Raw genomic sequence first — 21960 nt, forward strand, 5'->3', positions numbered from 1 at the left:
TACACACTACTCTCCCCTGTCTAAAACACACTACTCTCCCCTGTCTGATACACACTACTCTCCCCTGTCTGATACACACTACTCTCCCCTGTCTGACACAACACTACTCTCCCCTGTCTGATACACACTACTCTCCCCTGTCTGATACACACTGCTCTCCCCTGTCTGATACACACTACTCTCCCCTGTCTGATACACACTACTCTCCCCTGTCTAACACACACTACTCTCCCCTGTCTAACACACACTACTCTCCCCTGTCTGATACAACACTACTCTCCCCTGTCTAACACACACTACTCTCCCCTGTCTAACACAACACTACTCTCCCCTGTCTGACACACACTACTCTCCCCTGTCTGACACAACACTACTCTCCCCTGTCTGACACAACACTACTCTCCCCTGTCTGACACAACACTACTCTCCCCTGTCTGATACACACTACTCTCCCCTGTCTGATACACACTACTCTCCCCTGTCTAACACACACTACTCTCCCCTGTCTAACACACACTACTCTCCCCTGTCTGATACACACTACTCTCCCCTGTCTAACACAACACTACTCTCCCCTGTCTGACACACACTACTCTCCCCTGTCTGATACACACTACTCTCCCCTGTCTAACACAACACTACTCTCCCCTGTCTAACACACACTACTCTCCCCTGTCTAACACACACTACTCTCCCCTGTCTAACACACACTACTCTCCCCTGTCTAACACAACACTACTCTCCCCTGTCTAACACACACTACTCTCCCCTGTCTGATACACACTACTCTCCCCTGTCTGATACACACTACTCTCCCCTGTCTAACACACACTACTCTCCCCTGTCTGATACACACTACTCTCCCCTGTCTGATACACACTACTCTCCCCTGTCTGATACACACTACTCTCCCCTGTCTAACACAACACTACTCTCCCCTGTCTAACACACACTACTCTCCCCTGTCTAACACAACACTACTCTCCCCTGTCTGATACACACTACTCTCCCCTGTCTGATACACACTACTCTCCCCTGTCTAACACAACACTACTCTCCCCTGTCTAACACAACACTACTCTCCCCTGTCTGATACACACTACTCTCCCCTGTCTAACACAACACTACTCTCCCCTGTCTAACACAACACTACTCTCCCTGTCTGATACACACTACTCTCCCCTGTCTGATACAACACTACTCTCCCCTGTCTGATACACACTACTCTCCCCTGTCTAACACAACACTACTCTCCCCTGTCTAACACAACACTACTCTCCCCTGTCTAACACAACACTACTCTCCCCTGTCTGATACACACTACTCTCCCCTGTCTGATACAACACTACTCTCCCCTGTCTGACACAACACTACTCTCCCCTGTCTAACGCACACTACTCTCCCCTGTCTGATACACAACACTACTCTCCCCTGTCTAACACACACTACTCTCCCCTGTCTGATACAACACTACTCTCCCCTGTCTGATACAACACTACTCTCCCCTGTCTGATACAACACTACTCTCCCCTGTCTGATACACACTACTCTCCCCTGTCTGATACAACACTACTCTCCCCTGTCTAACACAACACTACTCTCCCCTGTCTAACACAACACTACTCTCCCCTGTCTGATACAACACTACTCTCCCCTGTCTGATACAACACTACTCTCCCCTGTCTGATACACACTACTCTCCCCTGTCTGACACACAACACTACTCTCCCCTGTCTGATACACACTACTCTCCCCTGTCTAACACACACTACTCTCCCCTGTCTGATACACACTACTCTCCCCTGTCTAACACACACTACTCTCCCCTGTCTGATACACACTACTCTCCCCTGTCTGATACACACTACTCTCCCCTGTCTGATACACACTACTCTCCCCTGTCTAACACAACACTACTCTCCCCTGTCTAACACACACTACTCTCCCCTGTCTAACACAACACTACTCTCCCCTGTCTGATACACACTACTCTCCCCTGTCTGATACACACTACTCTCCCCTGTCTAACACAACACTACTCTCCCCTGTCTAACACAACACTACTCTCCCCTGTCTGATACACACTACTCTCCCCTGTCTAACACAACACTACTCTCCCCTGTCTAACACAACACTACTCTCCCTGTCTGATACACACTACTCTCCCCTGTCTGATACAACACTACTCTCCCCTGTCTGATACACACTACTCTCCCCTGTCTAACACAACACTACTCTCCCCTGTCTAACACAACACTACTCTCCCCTGTCTAACACAACACTACTCTCCCCTGTCTGATACACACTAATCTCCCCTGTCTGATACAACACTACTCTCCCCTGTCTGACACAACACTACTCTCCCCTGTCTAACACACACTACTCTCCCCTGTCTGATACACACTACTCTCCCCTGTCTAACGCACACTACTCTCCCCTGTCTGATACACAACACTACTCTCCCCTGTCTAACACACACTACTCTCCCCTGTCTGATACAACACTACTCTCCCCTGTCTGATACAACACTACTCTCCCCTGTCTGATACAACACTACTCTCCCCTGTCTGATACACACTACTCTCCCCTGTCTGATACAACACTACTCTCCCCTGTCTAACACAACACTACTCTCCCCTGTCTAACACAACACTACTCTCCCCTGTCTGATACAACACTACTCTCCCCTGTCTGATACAACACTACTCTCCCCTGTCTAACACACACTACTCTCCCCTGTCTAACACAACACTACTCTCCCCTGTCTAACACACATTACTCTCCCCTGTCTAACACAACACTACTCTCCCCTGTCTAACACAACACTACTCTCCCCTGTCTAACACAACACTACTCTCCCCTGTCTGACACACAACACTACTCTCCCCTGTCTGATACACAACACTACTCTCCCCTGTCTGATACACACTACTCTCCCCTGTCTAACACACACTACTCTCCCCTGTCTGATACACACTACTCTCCCCTGTCTAACACACACTACTCTCCCCTGTCTGATACAACACTACTCTCCCCTGTCTAACACAACACTACTCTCCCCTGTCTGATACACACTACTCTCCCCTGTCTGATACACACTACTCTCCCCTGTCTGATACACACTACTCTCCCCTGTCTGATACAACACTACTCTCCCCTGTCTAACACACACTACTCTCCCCTGTCTGATACAACACTACTCTCCCCTGTCTAACACACACTACTCTCCCCTGTCTGATACACACTACTCTCCCCTGTCTAACACACACTACTCTCCCCTGTCTGATACAACACTACTCTCCCCTGTCTGATACACACTACTCTCCCCTGTCTAACACACACTACTCTCCCCTGTCTAACACAACACTACTCTACTCTCCCCTGTCTAACACAACACCACTCTCCCCTGTCTAACACACACTACTCTCCCCTGTCTAACACACACTACTCTCCCCTGTCTAACACAACACTACTCTCCCCTGTCTGATACACACTACTCTCCCCTGTCTAACACACACTACTCTCCCCTGTCTAACACAACACTACTCTCCCCTGTCTGATACACACTACTCTCCCCTGTCTAACACAACACTACTCTCCCCTGTCTAACACACACTACTCTCCCCTGTCTGATACACACTACTCTCCCCTGTCTAACACTACTCTCCCCTGTCTAACACACACTACTCTCCCCTGTCTGATACACACTACTCTCCCCTGTCTAACACACACTACTCTCCCCTGTCTAACACACACTACTCTCCCCTGTCTAACACACACAACTCTCTCTCTGTCTCTCTGTCTCTCTGTCTCTCTCTCTCTCTCTCTCATAGACATTATCATTATGTTACCTTATGAACTATATTAATTTGTTCCATATTCATTTAGACTGTGAAAGTCTAGACGTAATTATTCGGAGATCTTAATCACCAGTGATTTGAATCTAATTTCCTCTTTTTGAAACAGATTCATTTTGAGAATGTAATGTGATGTGACTTGGATTGGCAATGGGTTACTTGTGGTGTATCTGGCGTAGTAGACAGATAGTCATCTAACAGGGGTCAGCTCAATTAAATCACGTTTCAGGGCAATCAAATCAGTCCAGCGGGCTACGCTAGCAAAAAATACACAAGACGCATTCCAATTGACAGCCTCTTCCCTTTACAGTGCTCTGTAGGCCGTAGGGCCCTGGTCAAAAGTAGTGCACTTGGGCATTTAGGACGCGCATTCATTTATAAAAAAAAAAAAAGATTAATTTACAGGAAATCTGAGGGACCATTAAAACGACTATACCTGATATACTTTAAATGTTCCATTATCAGGTCAAATGCATCAGTCTCTGGCAGAGCAGAAGCCTGCACCTTGGCAGGGCGCTGCTGACCTCCTTTATATCTGGAGTGGAACTGTACCAAACGGCAGCCAGTTTCCTTTCCAGTGCACTACTTTGACCAGGGCCTATAGACAGATTGATTGTTCAGCAACAGAACCGATGCCGGGCCAACTGTGGGTCCAAACAGACAGGGTTGGCTTAGATTGGTGACAACCTGGAAACTATATTACGTCACCAATGTTTTTTGAAAACATAAATACATTTGCATAATGAGCACTTGTTGTCTCTAAAAATACATTGTTACAGTTGTTGGTTAGCAAGCTAGCAAATGTTTTTTTGCCGTATTAGCATTGACATGAAATCAGTCCAAACAACTCCAAACAAGACATGAAACCAGCTGAAACAAGCCACTTAGGATTCACCACGTGGCAGTTTCCTGTCAGTGTCGCCAGCAATCTGGCCATCCAGAATCACAACCACACATGGACTTCTGCCCCATGGCCATCCAGAATCACAACCAGACATGGACTTCTGCCCCATGGCCATCCAGAATCACAACAACACATGGACTTCTGCCCCATGGCCATCCAGAATCACAACAACACATGGACTTCTGCCCCATGGCCATCCAGAATCACAACCACACATGGACTTCTGCCCCATGGCCATCCAGAATCACAACAACACATGGACTTCTGCCCCATGGCCATCCAGAATCACAACCACACATGGACTTCTGCCCCATGGCCATCCAGAATCACAACAACACATGGACTTCTGCCCCATGGCCATCCAGAATCACAACCACACATGGACTTCTGCCCCATGGCCATCCAGAATCACAACCACACATGGACTTCTGCCCCATGGCCATCCAGAATCACAACCACACATGGACTTCTGCCCCATGGCCATCCAGAATCACAACAACACATGGACTTCTGCCCCATGGCCATCCAGAATCACAACCACACATGGACTTCTGCCCCATGGCCATCCAGAATCACAACAACACATGGACTTCTGCCCCATGGCCATCCAGAATCACAACAACACATGGACTTCTGCCCCATGGCCATCCAGAATCACAACAACACATGGACTTCTGCCCCATGGCCATCCAGAATCACAACAACACATGGACTTCTGCCCCATGGCCATCCAGAATCACAACCAGACATGGACTTCTGCCCCATGGCCATCCAGAATCACAACAACACATGGACTTCTGCCCCATGGCCATCCAGAATCACAACAACACATGGACTTCTGCCCCATGGCCATCCAGAATCACAACCACACATGGACTTCTGCCCCATGGCCATCCAGAATCACAACAACACATGGACTTCTGCCCCATGGCCATCCAGAATCACAACCAGACATGGACTTCTGCCCCATGGCCATCCAGAATCACAACCAGACATGGACTTCTGCCCCATGGCCATCCAGAATCACAACCACACATGGACTTCTGCCCCATGGCCATCCAGAATCACAACAACACATGGACTTCTGCCCCATGGCCATCCAGAATCACAACCACACATGGACTTCTGCCCCATGGCCATCCAGAATCACAACCACACATGGACTTCTGCCCCATGGCCATCCAGAATCACAACAACACATGGACTTCTGCCCCATGGCCATCCAGAATCACAACAACACATGGACTTCTGCCCCATGGCCATCCAGAATCACAACAACACATGGACTTCTGCCCCATGGCCATCCAGAATCACAACAACACATGGACTTCTGCCCCATGGCCATCCAGAATCACAACCAGACATGGACTTCTGCCCCATGGCCATCCAGAATCACAACAACACATGGTCTTCTGCCCCATGGCCATCCAGAATCACAACAACACATGGACTTCTGCCCCATGGCCATCCAGAATCACAACAACACATGGACTTCTGCCCCATGGCCATCCAGAATCACAACAACACATGGACTTCTGCCCCATGGCCATCCAGAATCACAACAACACATGGACTTCTGCCCCATGGCCATCCAGAATCACAACAACACATGGACTTCTGCCCCATGGCCATCCAGAATCACAACCACACATGGACTTCTGCCCCATGGCCATCCAGAATCACAACCACACATGGACTTCTGCCCCATGGAAGCGTAACGTTGTCAACTAACCCATCTATAGGGTTCTGTACCAAAGTAGTGCACTATATAGGGAAAAGGGTGCCATATGGGACACAGCCCTAGAGAACCAACCCTGCTACTGAAACACAGCTAGGGACCGGGGAGAAAGTGGCTGGGAAACATATCTAATAGAACCAACCCTGCTACTGAAACACAGCTAGGGACCGGGGAGAAAGTGGCTGGGAAACATGTCTAATAGAACCAACCCTGCTACTGAAACACAGCTAGGGACCGGGGAGAAAGTGGCTGGGAAACATGTCTAATAGAACCAACCCTGCTACTGAAACACAGCTAGGGACCGGGGAGAAAGTGGCTGGGAAACATGTCTAATAGAACCAACCATGCTTCTGAAACACAACATGTAAAGTGTTGGTCCCATGTTTCATGAGCTGAAATAAAAGATCCCAGAAATGTTCCATACACACAAAAAGCTTATTTCTCTCAAATGTTGTGCACAAATTTGTTTAAATCCCTGTTAGTGAGCATTTCTCCTTTGCCAAGATAATTAATCCACCTCCTCATATCAAGAAACTGTTTAAACAGCATGATCATTACACAGGTGCACCTTGTGCTGGGGACAATTAAAGGCCACTCTAAAATGTGCAGTTGTCACAAAACACAATGCCACAGACAATGCCACAGTGTCTCAAGTTTTGAGAGAGTGTGCAACTGGCATGCTGACTGCAGCAATGTCCACAGAGCTGTTGCCAGAGAATTTAATTATCATTTCTCTACCATAAGCCTCCTCCAACATCATTTTAGAGAATTTGGCAGTACGTCCAACAGGCCTCACAACCGCAGACCACATGTAACCTCGCCAGCCCAGGACCTCCACATCCGGCTTCTTCATCTGCGGGATCGTCTGAGACCAGCCACCTGGACAGCTGATGAAACTGTGGGTTTGCACAACCGAAGTATTTCTGCACAAACTGTCAGAAACCGTCTCAGGGAAGCTCATCTGCAGGCTCATCATCCTCACCAGGGTCTTGACCTGACTGCAGTTCTGCATCCTAACCGACTTCAGTGGGCAAATGCTCACCTTCGATGGCCACTGGCACGCTGGAGAAATATTAATCTTCACAGATGAATCCCGGTTTCAACTGTACCAGGCAGATGGCAGACAGCGTGTATGATGTCGTGTGGGCGAGAGGTTTGCTGATGTCAACATGGTGGCTGTGGGGTTATGGTATGGGGCCGGTATAAGCTACGGTCAACGAACACAATTGCATTTTATCGATGGCAATATGAATGCACAGAGATACCGTGACGAGATGCTGAGGCCCCATTGTCATGCCACTCATCAGCCACCATCACCTCATGTTTCAGCATAATAATGCACGGCCCCATGTCACCAGGATCTGTAAACAATTCCTGGAAGCTGAAAATGTCCCAGTTCTTCCATGGCCTGCATACTCACCAGACATGTCACCTACTGAGCAGGTTTGGGATGCTCTGGATCGACGTGTACGACAGCACGTTCCAGTTCCCAACAAATATCCAGCAGGATACAGCACAATGCCATCTTCTAATACAGTTCATCTAAGAGGAGCCTGCCTCCCTGTATGTGAGTGTAGACTACTATTGCCCCAGCTTTTATGACGCAGGTGGTGGTGAACTCAATGACCACAGGTACACTGGTTAATGCTCCTTCTCAGCTGTCCCCTCTAAATTACTGCCCATTCTCTGATCCTCCCACAATCACCCCTCCACACACACACACACACACACACACACACACACACACACACACACACACACACACACACACACACACACACACACACACACACACACACACACACACACACACCACCTCCCACCCTTTCACCCCACTACCCATACTCCATCATGCTTTTCCACCTCAGTTGAAAACAACTGCAGCATCCCATCCCAGAGATCATGACTTCTATTGGCTTTGAGGATTCTCATTGACTCTGGAGGGAGCAATCAGGGTTCTAGTGATTGGAGGGAGGGAGGGAGGGAGGGAGGGAGGGAGGGAGGGAGGGAGGGAGGGAGGGAGGGAGGGAGGGAGGGAGAGAGAGAGGAGGGAGGCAGGGAGGGAGGCAGGGTGGTAGGGAGGCAGGGAGGGACGGCAGGGAGGGAGGCAGGGAGGGAGGGAGGGAGGGTGGGAGGGAGGCAGGGAGGGAGGGAGGGAGGTCGGGAGGCAGGGAGGGAGAGAGGGAGGCAGGGAGGGAGGCAGGGTGGTAGGGAGGCAGGGAGGGAGAGAGGGAGGGAGGCAGGGACGGAGAGAGGGAGGGAGGCAGGGAGGGAGGCAGGGTGGTAGGGAGGCAGGGAGGGACGGCAGGGGAGGGAGGCAGGGAAGGAGGGAGGGTGGGAGGGAGGGTGGGAGGGAGCGAGGAAGGGAGGGACGGCAGGGAGCGAGGGAGGGTGGGCGGGAGGGTGGGAGGTTGGGAGCGAGGGAGGGTGGGAGGCAGGGAGCGTGGGAGGCAGGGAGGGAGGGAGGGGGGGGTGTAAGGGAGGGGGGGTGGGAGGGAGGGGGGGTGGGAGGGAGGGAGGCAGGGAGCGAGGGAGGGAGGGAGGGAGCGAGGGAGGGAAGGAGGGAGGGAGGAGGGAGCGAGGAAGGGTGGGAGGCAGGGAGGGTATACTCTAGTATAGCACCAGAAGGCTTCAGACTTACACACAGCATCTCCCTCTCTCTCCAGTAAACCCCACACCATCTCCCTCTCTCTCCAGTAAACCCCACACCATCTCCCTCTCTCTCCAGTAAACCCCACACCATCTCCCTCTCTCTCCAGTAAACCCCAACACCATCTCCCTCTCTCTCCAGTAAACCCCACACCATCTCCCTCTCTCTCCAGTAAACCCCAACACCATCTCCCTCTCTCTACAGTCAACAGTGAACCCCACAGCATCTCCCTCTCTCTCCAGTAAACCCCAACACCATCTCCCTCTCTCTCCAGTAAACCCCACACCATCTCCCTCTCTCTCCAGTAAACCCCCAGGGTTAGGCTTTCCTTAATGGCTGTCTTTGCTACACTAGCTATCTAGCTACTGTTTAACTTGTTACAGCCCCAGATGTATTACTGCAATCGGCCATTGCTCTGACAAGACATCATGGATGTGTTTCTGCTGATATTTTAGAGACATACAGTACGCTGACCTGCAGTTGATTAAAAAACAAAACATTTCCACATGCTTAGACAGCAAGATGCTGTGGTGATGAATATCAAATCAGTTATTTTAATGATTCAGATCTCCATAAGGAGGCTCCTTGTGGGTAAAGTATTGCTGAGGATTCAACCGTATTTACGCATCAGCAGCCACAGCTAATGAAGTCACTGAAAACCCCTTAACAAAGAGTTGCAGTCTGTTTTTGGAACGGTTGGTCGGTCATAAACTGGTCCTTGAACATCTCTAAAACTAAGAGAATTGTACTTGGTACAAATCGTTCCCTAAGTTCTAGACCTCAGCTGAATCTGGTAATGAATGGTGCGACTGTTGAACAAGTTGAGTAGTCTAAATTACTTGGCGCTATCTTAGATTGTAAACTGTCATGGTCAAAAACAGAAATACTCAAAGGTTGTAAAGACAGGGAGAGGTCCGTCCGTAATAAAGAGAAGTTCTGCAGGCTCTAGTTTTGTCTTATCTTGATTAATGTCCAGTCGTGTGGTCGAGTGCTGCAAGGAAACACCTAGTTAAGCTGCAGCTGGCCCAGAACAGAGCTGCACGTCTTGCACTTCATTGTAATCAGAGGGCCGATATAAATACTATCCACGCCAGTCTCTCTCTCTCTATTGGCTGAGAGTTGAGGAGAGACTGACTGCATCACTTCTTGTTTTTATAAGAAACATTAATGTGTTGAAAAATCCCATATTGTTTCCATAGTCAACTTACACACAGCTCTGATACACACACACACTTACCCCACCAGACATGCCACCAGGGGTCTGTTCCCAACTCCAGAACGAATTCAAGAAAGCGTACAGTATTATACAGAGCCATTACTGCATGGATCTCCCTTCCACCTCATATTGCTCAAATGAACCTGGTTTCAAAACACCTCACAGCACAACGCCTCTCCCCTATTTGACCTAGATAGTTTGTGTATGTGTTGATATGTAGGCTATGTGTGCCTTTTGTAAAACAAATATATATATATATATATATATATATATATATATATATATATATATATATAATATATATATATATATATATAGTTCTGTCCTTGAGCTGTTCTTGTCTTTTAACGTAGTGTATTATATCATGTTGTATGTTTTGTGTGGACCTCAGGAAGAGTAGCTGCTGCTTTTGTAACAGCTACCGGAGATCCTAATGAAAGTAGTAAAAGAGATGATCAAGGACCCAGTATTGTGTTTCTTTGATGTTTTTCAGTTTAACACAATTTTTTTTATAATTTTTTTTACGTTGAAGAACGTTAGCTTTGCCACTGAGGGAGAAAACGTGGCCTATAAGCCTTCAAGATCACAGGGCATAAACATTCCAGTGAAAAGTAGACTACACAACATTTCATTACAGGCTTTACCACAACAATAACAACTAAAAAAAACTGTCTTCCAGCATACAGCATATGTTTTCCACTTGGACCACAGATAAGAATGAGTTTCCTATTTTTCTTAACTCTAACTAAACGAAAGTTAGTCAACGAACTGTCCTTGTAAAGAAACGGTGAGACCTAGAGAGCCAGGCAGTATGTTTTCCATGTTTGTGGGACTTGGGATGCCCAAGGCTTAGTTTGTCTACCGTGGATAATTCATCTCTTAGAAAAGCAGAAAAGGCTATTGTTTTGAAATATGACAGTAAACATAATTTTTGACAGAGTAATTAAAGATAAAAGGACAAACAGAGACGTCCACTGTACTGTAATGATATTCAAAATAAATGAAAAATGCAAAGTGCTGCATACATATGAGCATGGTTGGCTGTGGATGGACGGTTTTTAATAAATAAACTCCTTCTAATGTTATAACTAATGTATCTAGTATGGACATGACAGAATATAGAAACTCCAAACAGATTGTGTCCAAAATGGCACCCTATTCCCTTTATTGTGCACTAAATTGGCCAGAGCCCTATGGGACCAGATCAAAAGTAGTGCACTATAAGTACTGATTGCATAATAACAGTATAACAGCATGTACAGTCCATCAGTCTGTCAGTAGTGTTATAATAGTATAACAGCATGTACAGTCCATCAGTCTGTCAGTAGTGTTATAATAGTATAACAGCGTGTACAGTCCATCAGTCTGTCAGTAGTGTTATAATAGTATAATAGTGTGTACAGTCCATCAGTCTGTCAGTAGTGTTATAATAGTATAACAGCATGTACAGTCCATCAGTCTGTCAGTAGTGTTATAATAGTATAACAGCATGTACAGTCCATCAGTCTGTCAGTAGTGTTATAATAGTATAACAGCGTGTACAGTCCATCAGTCTGTCAGTAGTGTTATAATAGTATAACAGCATGTACAGTCCATCAGTCTGTCAGTAGTGTTATAATAGTATAACAGCATGTACAGTCCATCAGTCTGTCAGTAGTGTTATAATAGTATAATAGTGTGTACAGTCCATCAGTCTGTCAGTAGTGTTATAATAGTATAACAGCATGTACAGTCCATCAGTCTGTCAGTAGTGTTATAATAGTATAACAGCGTGTACAGTCCATCAGTCTGTCAGTAGTGTTATAATAGTATAATAGTGTGTACAGTCCATCAGTCTGTCAGTAGTGTTATAATAGTATAACAGCATGTACAGTCCATCAGTCTGTCAGTAGTGTTATAATAGTATAATAGTGTGTACAGTCCATCAGTCTGTCAGTAGTGTTATAATAGTATAACAGCGTGTACAGTCCATCAGGCTGTCAGTAGTGTTATAATAGTATAACAGCATGTACAGTCCATCAGTCTGTCAGTAGTGTTATAATAGTATAATAGTGTGTACAGTCCATCAGTCTGTCAGTAGTGTTATAATAGTATAACAGCATGTACAGTCCATCAGTCTGTCAGTAGTGTTATAATAGTATAATAGTGTGTACAGTCCATCAGTCTGTCAGTAGTGTTATAATAGTATAACAGCATGTACAGTCCATCAGTCTGTCAGTAGTGTTATAATAGTATAATAGTGTGTACAGTCCATCAGTCTGTCAGTAGTGTTATAATAGTATAACAGCGTGTACAGTCCATCAGTCTGTCAGTAGTGTTATAATAGTATAACAGCATGTACAGTCCATCAGTCTGTCAGTAGTGTTATAATAGTATAATAGTGTGTACAGTCCATCAGTCTGTCAGTAGTGTTATAATAGTATAATAGTGAGTACAGTCCATCAGTCTGTCAGTAGTGTTATAATAGTATAACACCATGTCTAGTCTATCAGTCTGTCAGTAGTGTTATATAGGATACATCCCAAATGGCACCCTATTCCCTGTATAGTGCACTACATTTGACCAGAGCCCATATATAAAAGTAGTGCACTATATACGTAATAGGGTGCCCCTCCTGTATCTACTATACAGAGCACATTAGCAGCATGGATGAAAACCATTAGCCATCAAAGACTCGCCTTGCTTTCTGTCATGCAAACACCATCAATGACATTAGCATAAGAACATTAGCTGGCAGTGTGTTTTTCTATGGACCCTATTAGACAAATACAATTCATATGGCTAACATCAGCAACAACACATTAATACCAGCATAAGTGTGTTATTGTCTGTCGGCTGTTTACTCTGTTTCTGTTGGCTAACAAAATCAACAACAACAACAACAACAACACCAGCAACAACAACAACATCAGCAACACCAGCAACAACATCAACAACACCAGCAACAACATCAACAACACCAGCAACAACATCAACAACAACATCAACAACATCAACACCAGCAACAACAACACCAACAACAACAACAACAACACCAACAACATCAGCAATAGCAACACCAACAACATCAACAACAACAACACCAACAACACCAACACCAACAACAACAGCAACAATTTCTAAATGTACTTGTTATCAACCCTCTGAGTGGTCCTGAATTTATGAGGTGGTATTTTAGCCTGACCTTTCTCTGCCAGCCCAGCTGAGACCAATGCATCCAGACCGAGGACACGACCCAAACGCCACCCTTATCCCTATTTAATGCACTCCTTTCAACCAGGGCCCTCTGGTCAAAAGTAATTCACTAAATAGGGAATCGGGTTCAATTCGGGATGCGACCCTGTCTTCAAGTTTCTGTTTGGCCAAGACACATCAGGGAGGTCATCTGTCATAGATGTATGCCACCATCCCTGATGCACTACCCTGCGGGAGTTGTAACGAGATGTAGCGAGATACTTGTCCCGAGTCCTAAATGGTACCCTACGCCCTTCATAGTGCACTAAATACAGAATAAGGTGCCATTTGGGACGTAGACAACACACATAGTCCATGGCTGTTGTAAAGGGATATGATATATTGTCACAGGTAGGGAGAGGTTTTTACCCAGAGCCTCATGCTCCGTTAAGCCATTTGTCAGCATTCTGAGCAGTTTAGTCAGCAGCCATGAAGACATGTCGAAATGGAGCGTTGATTTAAAAACCCTGTGGAAGGTAGCGTCTCAAATGGCACCCTATGGACCCTTATTAGAAGTAGTGCACTATGTAGGGGGGGGCTTGGGGTGGCATTTAGGACACACGGTGTGTCTGAGTCCCTGAGTAGTGGAAGATGGCAACAAAAGGATTCTAACTGTCAAGACGGCTTGTCAAACCGGAGATGAATTCAAGTCTGGGTAATAATCATGGTGCTCTTCAGAAAATGTCCCCCTGGCTCGATACGAGGACATAACTTCAATCATCTCATCAATTCAGGGCCACTTAGTGACAGGGATTGATAATAAGGCAGAAATTAAATCAAATAAAATAAAATGGAAGAACACGTCCAATTGAGGAGAAGTTTGTAAGACAATGAACGATGTACTGTAGTGTTGCATTTTGGGTGTCAGGAAGTCCATGGAATACCACGTCCAATTGAGGAGAAGTTTGTAAGATAGTTAACGATGTACTGTAGTGTTGCATTTTGGGTATCAGGAAGTCCATGGAATACCACGTCCAATTGAGGAGAAGTTTGTAAGATAGTTAACGATGTACTGTAGCGTTGCATTATGGATATCAGTACGCCCAATAGGAATTTTAGTTGGTTTGTTTATCTTCTTCCTGGAGGGATTTGGTGTTTGCTTCCTCCATTACATATTGTGCATGTTTCCATTCTTTAACATCTATTTAGTTTGACCTGATCATAATAATCCCAACTTTCTCTGGTGGGTAATGTGAGGGTGTCAGTGAAATGACTCTCTACTGAAGATACGGACCAGCCTGTTGTTCTCTGAGACATCGTCCCTCTGTCTTATTAGGACAACTAGCCCTGTTGTTCTCTGAGACATCGTCCCTCTGTCTTATTAGTAAAACCAGCCCTGTTGTTCTCTGAGACATCGTCCCTCTGCTTTATTAGGACAACCAGCCCTGTTGTTCTCTGAGACATCGTCCCTCTGTCTTATTAGGACAACCAGCCCTGTTGTTCTCTGAGACATTGTCCATCTCACTTATTAGTAAAACCAGCCCTGTTGTTCTCTGAGACATCGTCCCTCTGTCTTATTAGTAAAACCAGCCCTGTTGTTCTCTGAGACACAGTCCCTCTGTCTTATTAGTAAAACCAGCCCTGTTCTCTGAGACATCGTCCCTCTGTCTTATTAGTAAAACCAGCCCTGTTCTCTGAGACATCGTCCCTCTGTCTTATTAGGACAACCAGCCCTGTTCTCTGAGACATCATCCCTCTGTCTTATTAATAAAACTAGCCCTGTTGTTCTGAGACATCGTCCCTCTGCTTTATTAGGACAACCAGCCCTGTTCTCTGAGACATCGTCCCTCTGTCTTATTAGTAAAACCAGCCCTGTTGTTCTCTGAGACAGAGTCCCTCTGTCTTATTAGTAAAACCATATAGAAAGACAACTCTGTTGTTAACATGGAGGAGACCATAATCTCCATGGTTTCTGATAATGGTTTCTGGCCTCATCCTGATTGACCAAATCTTCTGTAGGTCGGTAACCTGGGGTCAGTTAGCCGACATCTCACAGTACTGTAGCTGGCAAGGGATAACCCTGTGTTTCTCCTGAGACTCTTCCTCCACCTCATTAGTAGACCAGTTTGTGTTTGACCCTTCACTTGACCTGTTGTGGGTTTAGTTTTTTTCTTTCGCTTTATCCTGAATATCCAAATGTTCTCTGAGTGGGTAATGTGTGGCCAGTTATATCACAGATCAGCTTCTGTTTCTCCTGAGACACAAATTCCTCCACCTCGTTAGTAAAACCAACGTAGAACCACCATTTTGTTGCTGGAAATGTAGCTACATGTATAGGAGACAATAACCGCCGTGGTTTCTGATAACGCTTCCTGTACGGATCCTGAATGATCACATCTTGGTAATGTGAGGTGGAGTCAGTCGTTATAACACACTGGATTGGAGTTAAACTATTGTCTTGTGTTTCCTGTAAAGCAGAACGCCTCCACTTCCTTAGTAATGCCACATATACAGTAGAAACGCCACACCATTCTGTTGCAGTTCACTACATGAGTTCACTACATTACCTACAGTAGCTGAACAACAGCAACCATGGTTTATAGAACGTTATGAGACAGCAGCACAAACTGCAGAGAGACAGAGAGAGAGGGGAGAGAAGGAGAGAGAGAGAGAGGGGGGAGAGGGAGAGGGGGAGGGAGAGAGAGAGAGAGAGAGAGAGAGAGAGAGAGAGAGAGAGAGAGAGAGATATAGGGGGAGGGAGAGACAAGGAGAGAGAGATATAGGGGGAGGGAGAGACAAGGAGAGAGAGGGGGGAGGAGAGAGAGAAGGAGAGAGAGAGACCGAGAGGGGAGGGAGAGATAAAGAGAGGGAGGGAGCGAGAGGGGATGCTTACCAAAGTCCCCGGGGACAAAGATGTGGTAGACGCAGGTCAGACTCTGGGTATAATTACGGGGGTAATTTGGGGACAGGACGGTCCCCTCTAACCCTGTCGAGCGGCCTCCGCACGGTGCTGTGAAAACACCAACACATCAATATGACTTCCAGGTCACGCTACCTGGGGAAATACATACAGCTACGCAGCAGAAACTGGAATCAGCAAACAGTATTTCCTGCTGCCACAGCTGCACAGGGAAGCAGAAAAATCTGGAAAACATGAGGAGAAAGTGTCAGTATGAACACTTAAATGCTGACTAACAGTCTACAACATAATGAGATATTACAGGAAAGCATATAGGACGTTTAGAGAGAGAAGGAGAGGGAGGGAAGAGGGGGAGGGAGGAGGGGGAGGGAGGAGAGGGAGGGAGGAGGGGAGGGAAGAGGGGGAGGGAGGAGAGGGAGGGAAGAGGGGGAGGGAAGAGGGGGAGGGAGGAGGGGGAGGGAAGAGGGGGAGGGAGGAGAGGGAGGGAAGAGGGGGAGGGAAGAGGGGGAGGGAGGAGAGGGAGGGAGGAGAGGGAGGGAGGAGGGGGAGGGAAGAGGGGAGGGAGGAGAGGGAGGGAGGAGGGGGAGGGAGGAGGGGAGGAGGGGGAGGGAGGAGGGGGAGGGAAGAGGTCCCATGAAAAGTGTTGGTCCCATGAGCTGAAATAAAAAATACACAAATGTTGCATGTGCACAAAAAAAAAGTATTTCTCAAAAAACTATTGTACACATTTGTTTACATCCCTGTTAGTGAGCATTTCTCCTTCGCCAAAATAATCCATCCAGCTGACCGGTGTGGCATGTCAAGAAGCTGATTAAACCCGAATGATCATTACACAGGTGCACCTTGTGCTGGGGACAATAAAAGGCCACTCTAAAATGTGCTGTTTTGTCACAAAACACAATGCCAATGATGTCTCAAGTTTTGAGGGAGTGTGCAATTGGCATGCTGACTCCAGGAATGTCCACAGAGCTGTTGCCAGAGAATTGAATGTTCATTTCTCTACCATAAGCCGAGAATTTGGCAGTACGTCCAACCAGCCTTACAACCACAGACCACGTGTAACCACGCCAGCCCAGGACCTTCACATCCTGCTGCTGCTACTCTCTGTTTATCATATATGCATAGTCACTTTAACTATACATTCATGTACATACTACCTCAATTGGTCCGACCAACCACTGCTCCCGCACATTGGCTAACTGGGCTATCTGCATTGTGTCCCTCCACCCGCCAACCCCTCTTTTACGCTACTGCTACTCTCTGTTCATCATATATGCATAGTCACTTTAACCATATCTACATATACATACTACCTCAATCAGCCTGACTAACCGGTGTCTGTGTGTAGCCTCGCTACTGTATATAGCCTCTCTACTGTATATAACCTCTCTACTGTATATAGCCTCTCTACTGTATATAGCCTCTCTACTGTATATAGCCTCTCTACTGTATATAACCTCTCTACTGTATATAGCCTCTCTACTGTATATAACCTCTCTACTGTATATAGCCTCTCTACTGTATATAACCTCTCTACTGTATATAGCCTCTCTACTGTATATAGCCTCTCTACTGTATATAGCCTCTCTACTGTATATAGCCTCTCTACTGTTATTTTTCACTGTCTTTTTACTGTTGTTTTATTTCTTTACTTACCTATTGTTCACCTAATACCTTTTTTGCACTATTAGTTAGAGCCTGTCAGTAAGCATTTCACTGTAAGGTCTAAAGCTGTTGTATACAGCGCACGTGACAAATAAACTTTGATTTGATTTGGATCGTCTGAGACCAGCCACCTGGACAGCTGATGAAACTGTGGGTTTGCACAACCGAAGTATTTCTGCACAAACTGTCAGAAACCGTCTCAGGGAAGCTCATCTGCAGGCTCGTCGTCCTCACCAGGGTCTTGACCTGACTGCAGTTCTGCATCCTAACCGACTTCAGTGGGCAAATGCTCACCTTCCATGGCCACTGGCACGCTGGAGAAATGTGCTCTTCACAGATGAATCCCGGTTTCAACTGTACCAGGCAGATGGCAGACAGCGTGTATGGTGTTGTCTTGGCGAGCGGTTTGCTGATGTCAACGTTGTGAGCAGAGTTCCCCATGGGATGGCGGTGGGGTTATGGTACGGGTAGGGTTATGGTATGGACAGGGTTATGGTATGGTATGTGTAGGGCAGGGTTATGGTATGGGTAGGGTTATGGTATGGGTAGGACAGGGTTATGGTATGGTATGGGTAGGGCAGGGTTATGGTATGGGCAGGGTTATGGTATGGGCAGGGTTATGGTATGGGCAGGGTTATGGTATGGGCAGGGTTATGGTATGGGTAGGGTTATGGTATGGGTAGGGTTATGGTATGGGCAGGGTTATGGGTAGGGCAGGGTTATGGTATGGGCAGGGTTATGGTATGGACAGGGTTATGGTGTGGACAGGGTTATGGTATGGGCAGGGTTATGGTATGGACAGGGTTATGGTATGGGCAGGGTTATGGTATGGTATGGACAGGGTTATGGTATGGGCAGGGTTATGGTATGGGTAGGGTTATGGTATGGGCAGGGTTATGGTATGGGCAGGGTTATGGTATGGGCAGGGTTATGGTATGGGTAGGGTTATGGTATGGGCAGGGTTATGGTATGGGTAGGGTTATGGTATGGGTAGGGTTATGGTATGGGTAGGGTTATGGTATGGGCAGGGTTATGGGTAGGGCAGGGTTATGGTATGGGCAGGGTTATGGTATGGGTAGGGTTATGGTACGGGTTATGGTATGGGTAGGGTTATGGTATGGGCAGGGTTATGGTACGGGTTATGGTATGGGTAGGGTTATGGTATGGACAGGGTTATGGTGTGGACAGGGTTATGGTATGGGTAGGGTTATGGTATGGGCAGGGTTATGGTATGGACAGGGTTATGGTATGGGTAGGGCAGGGTTATGGTATGGACAGGGTTATGGTATGGGTAGGGTTATGGTATGGACAGGGTTATGGTATGGGTAGGGTTATGGTATGGGCAGGGTTATGGTATGGACAGGGTTATGGTGTGGACAGGGTTATGGTATGGGTAGGGTTATGGTATGGGCAGGGTTATGGTATGGACAGGGTTATGGTATGGGTAGGGCAGGGTTATGGTATGGACAGGGTTATGGTATGGGTAGGGTTATGGTATGGACAGGGTTATGGTATGGGTAGGGTTATGGTATGGACAGGGTTATGGTATGGACAGGGTTATGGTATGGGTAGGGTTATGGTATGGGTAGGGTTATGGTATGGGCAGGGTTATGGTATGGGAAGGGTTATGGTATGGGTAGGGTAGGGTTATGGTATGGGTAGGGTTATGGTATGGGCAGGGTTATGGGTAGGGCAGGGTTATGGTATGGGCAGGGTTATGGTATGGGTAGGGCAGGGTTATGGTATGGGTAGGGTTATGGTATGGGCAGGGTTATGGTATGGGCAGGGTTATGGTATGGGTAGGGTAGGGTTATGGTATGGGTAGGGTTATGGTATGGGCAGGGTTATGGGTAGGGCAGGGTTATGGTATGGGCAGGGTTATGGTATGGACAGGGTTATGGTGTGGACAGGGTTATGGTATGGGTAGGGTTATGGTATGGGCAGGGTTATGGTACGGGTTATGGTATGGGTAGGGTTATGGTATGGGCAGGGTTATGGTGTGGACAGGGTTATGGTGTGGACAGGGTTATGGTGTGGACAGGGTTATGGTATGGACAGGGTTATGGTATGGGCAGGGTTATGGTATGGGCAGGGTTATGGTATGGGCAGGGTTATGCTATGGACAGGGTTATGGTGTGGACAGGCATAAGCCATCACCTCATGTCTCAGCATGATAATGCACGACCCCCATATTGCAAGGATCTGCACACAATTCCTGGAAGCTGAAAATGTCCCAGTTCTTCCATGGCCTGCATACTCACCAGACATTGAGCATGTTTGGGATGCTCTGGATCTACGTGTACGACAGCATGTTCCAGTTTAAGCCAATATCCAGCAACTTCGCACAGCCACTGAAGAGGAGTGGGACAACATTCCACAGGCCACAATCAACATCCTGATCAACTCTATGCGAAGGAGATGTGTCACGCTGCATGAGGCAAATGGTGGTCACACCAGATACTGACTGGTTTTCTGATCCACACCCCTACCTTTTTTTAAGCATATCTGTATTCCCAGTCATTTGAAATCCATAGATTAGGGCCTAATTAATTTATTTCAATTGACCGATTTCCTTATATGAACTGTAACTCAGTAAAATCTTTGAAATTGTTTAATGTTGTGTTTATATTTTTGTTCAGTGTAGATTGAGAATGAGAAGTAAAATAGAATCACATTCCCTGTTCATTAGATTACTTTTTTATCATTATCATGGTCATAATAATCCATATCATTATCATGGTCATAATAATCCATGTCATTATCTTGGTCATAATAATGCATATCATTATCTTGGTCATAATAATCCATATCATTATCTTGGTCATAATAATCCATATCATTATCTTGGTCATAATAATCATTGTCATTTACATTTGCTGTCTCCTCCTTGGTTTATATCAGTGTCATCCTAAGATTGGATGAAGTCCTCCTGTAGTCCATTACAACCCATTTCTACCAGCAGTATATCAGATCTATAACTACAACCCATTTCTACCAGCAGTATATCAGATCTATAACTACAACCCATTTCTACCAGCAGTATATCAGATCTATAACTACAACCCATTTCTACCAGCAGTATATCAGATCTATAACTACAACCCATTTCTACCAGCAGTATATCAGATCTATAACTACAACCCATTTCTACCAGCAGTATATCAGATCTATGACTACAACCCATTTCTACCAGCAGTATATCAGATCTATAACTACAACCCATTTCTACCAGCAGTATATCAGATCTATAACTACAACCCATTTCTACAAGCAGTATATCAGTGTCTCAGATCTTTAGCCGTTAATCATGCAGGTAATTTGATGAGAGGCTTTTAATGCAGTCACCTCAGCAGGTGGACACACACACACAGCCGCCTAAGACATGGTGCTCCAACTCAGTACGTGGGCGCACACACACACACACACACGTCAAACTCAGCAGGTGGACAGAGAACACGGTTAACAAACACAATCTCATTTGTCAGGGAGAGGCTTACACCAGCTGGTCCAAGTCTGTATGGGAAACAACACCCCACGACACACACACACACACACACACACACACACACACACACACAGTGAGGCTAGCACCAGCTGGACTGGGCTCTCCCTGTCACCATGCAGCCATCCTGAATTGAAAACTGCACAACATTCCCCAAACACCACGAGACCTGAGAGGCTGTAGACAGGAGAACCACGTCATGAGACATACAGTATGTGAAGGCTGTAGACAGGAGAACGATGTCATGAGACATACAGTATGTGAAGGCTGTAGACAGGAGAACCATCTTATGAGACATACAGTATGTGAAAGCTGTAGACAGGAGAACCACGTC

General features: G+C 46.5%; 1 protein-coding gene across 1 annotated transcript in view; it reads right to left on the reverse strand.

Annotated features, from left to right (window-relative positions):
- Nucleotides 1-21960, reverse strand: part of LOC106606155 (CUB and sushi domain-containing protein 3) — a 492730-nt gene that overhangs the window by 235970 nt on the left and 234800 nt on the right. The window contains 1 exon segment of the mRNA XM_045717778.1: nucleotides 16433-16557. Coding sequence (XP_045573734.1) covers nucleotides 16433-16557 — 125 coding nt within the window.

Source organism: Salmo salar, chromosome ssa05, assembly GCF_905237065.1.
Source record: "Salmo salar chromosome ssa05, Ssal_v3.1, whole genome shotgun sequence".
NCBI lineage: Eukaryota > Metazoa > Chordata > Actinopteri > Salmoniformes > Salmonidae > Salmo > Salmo salar.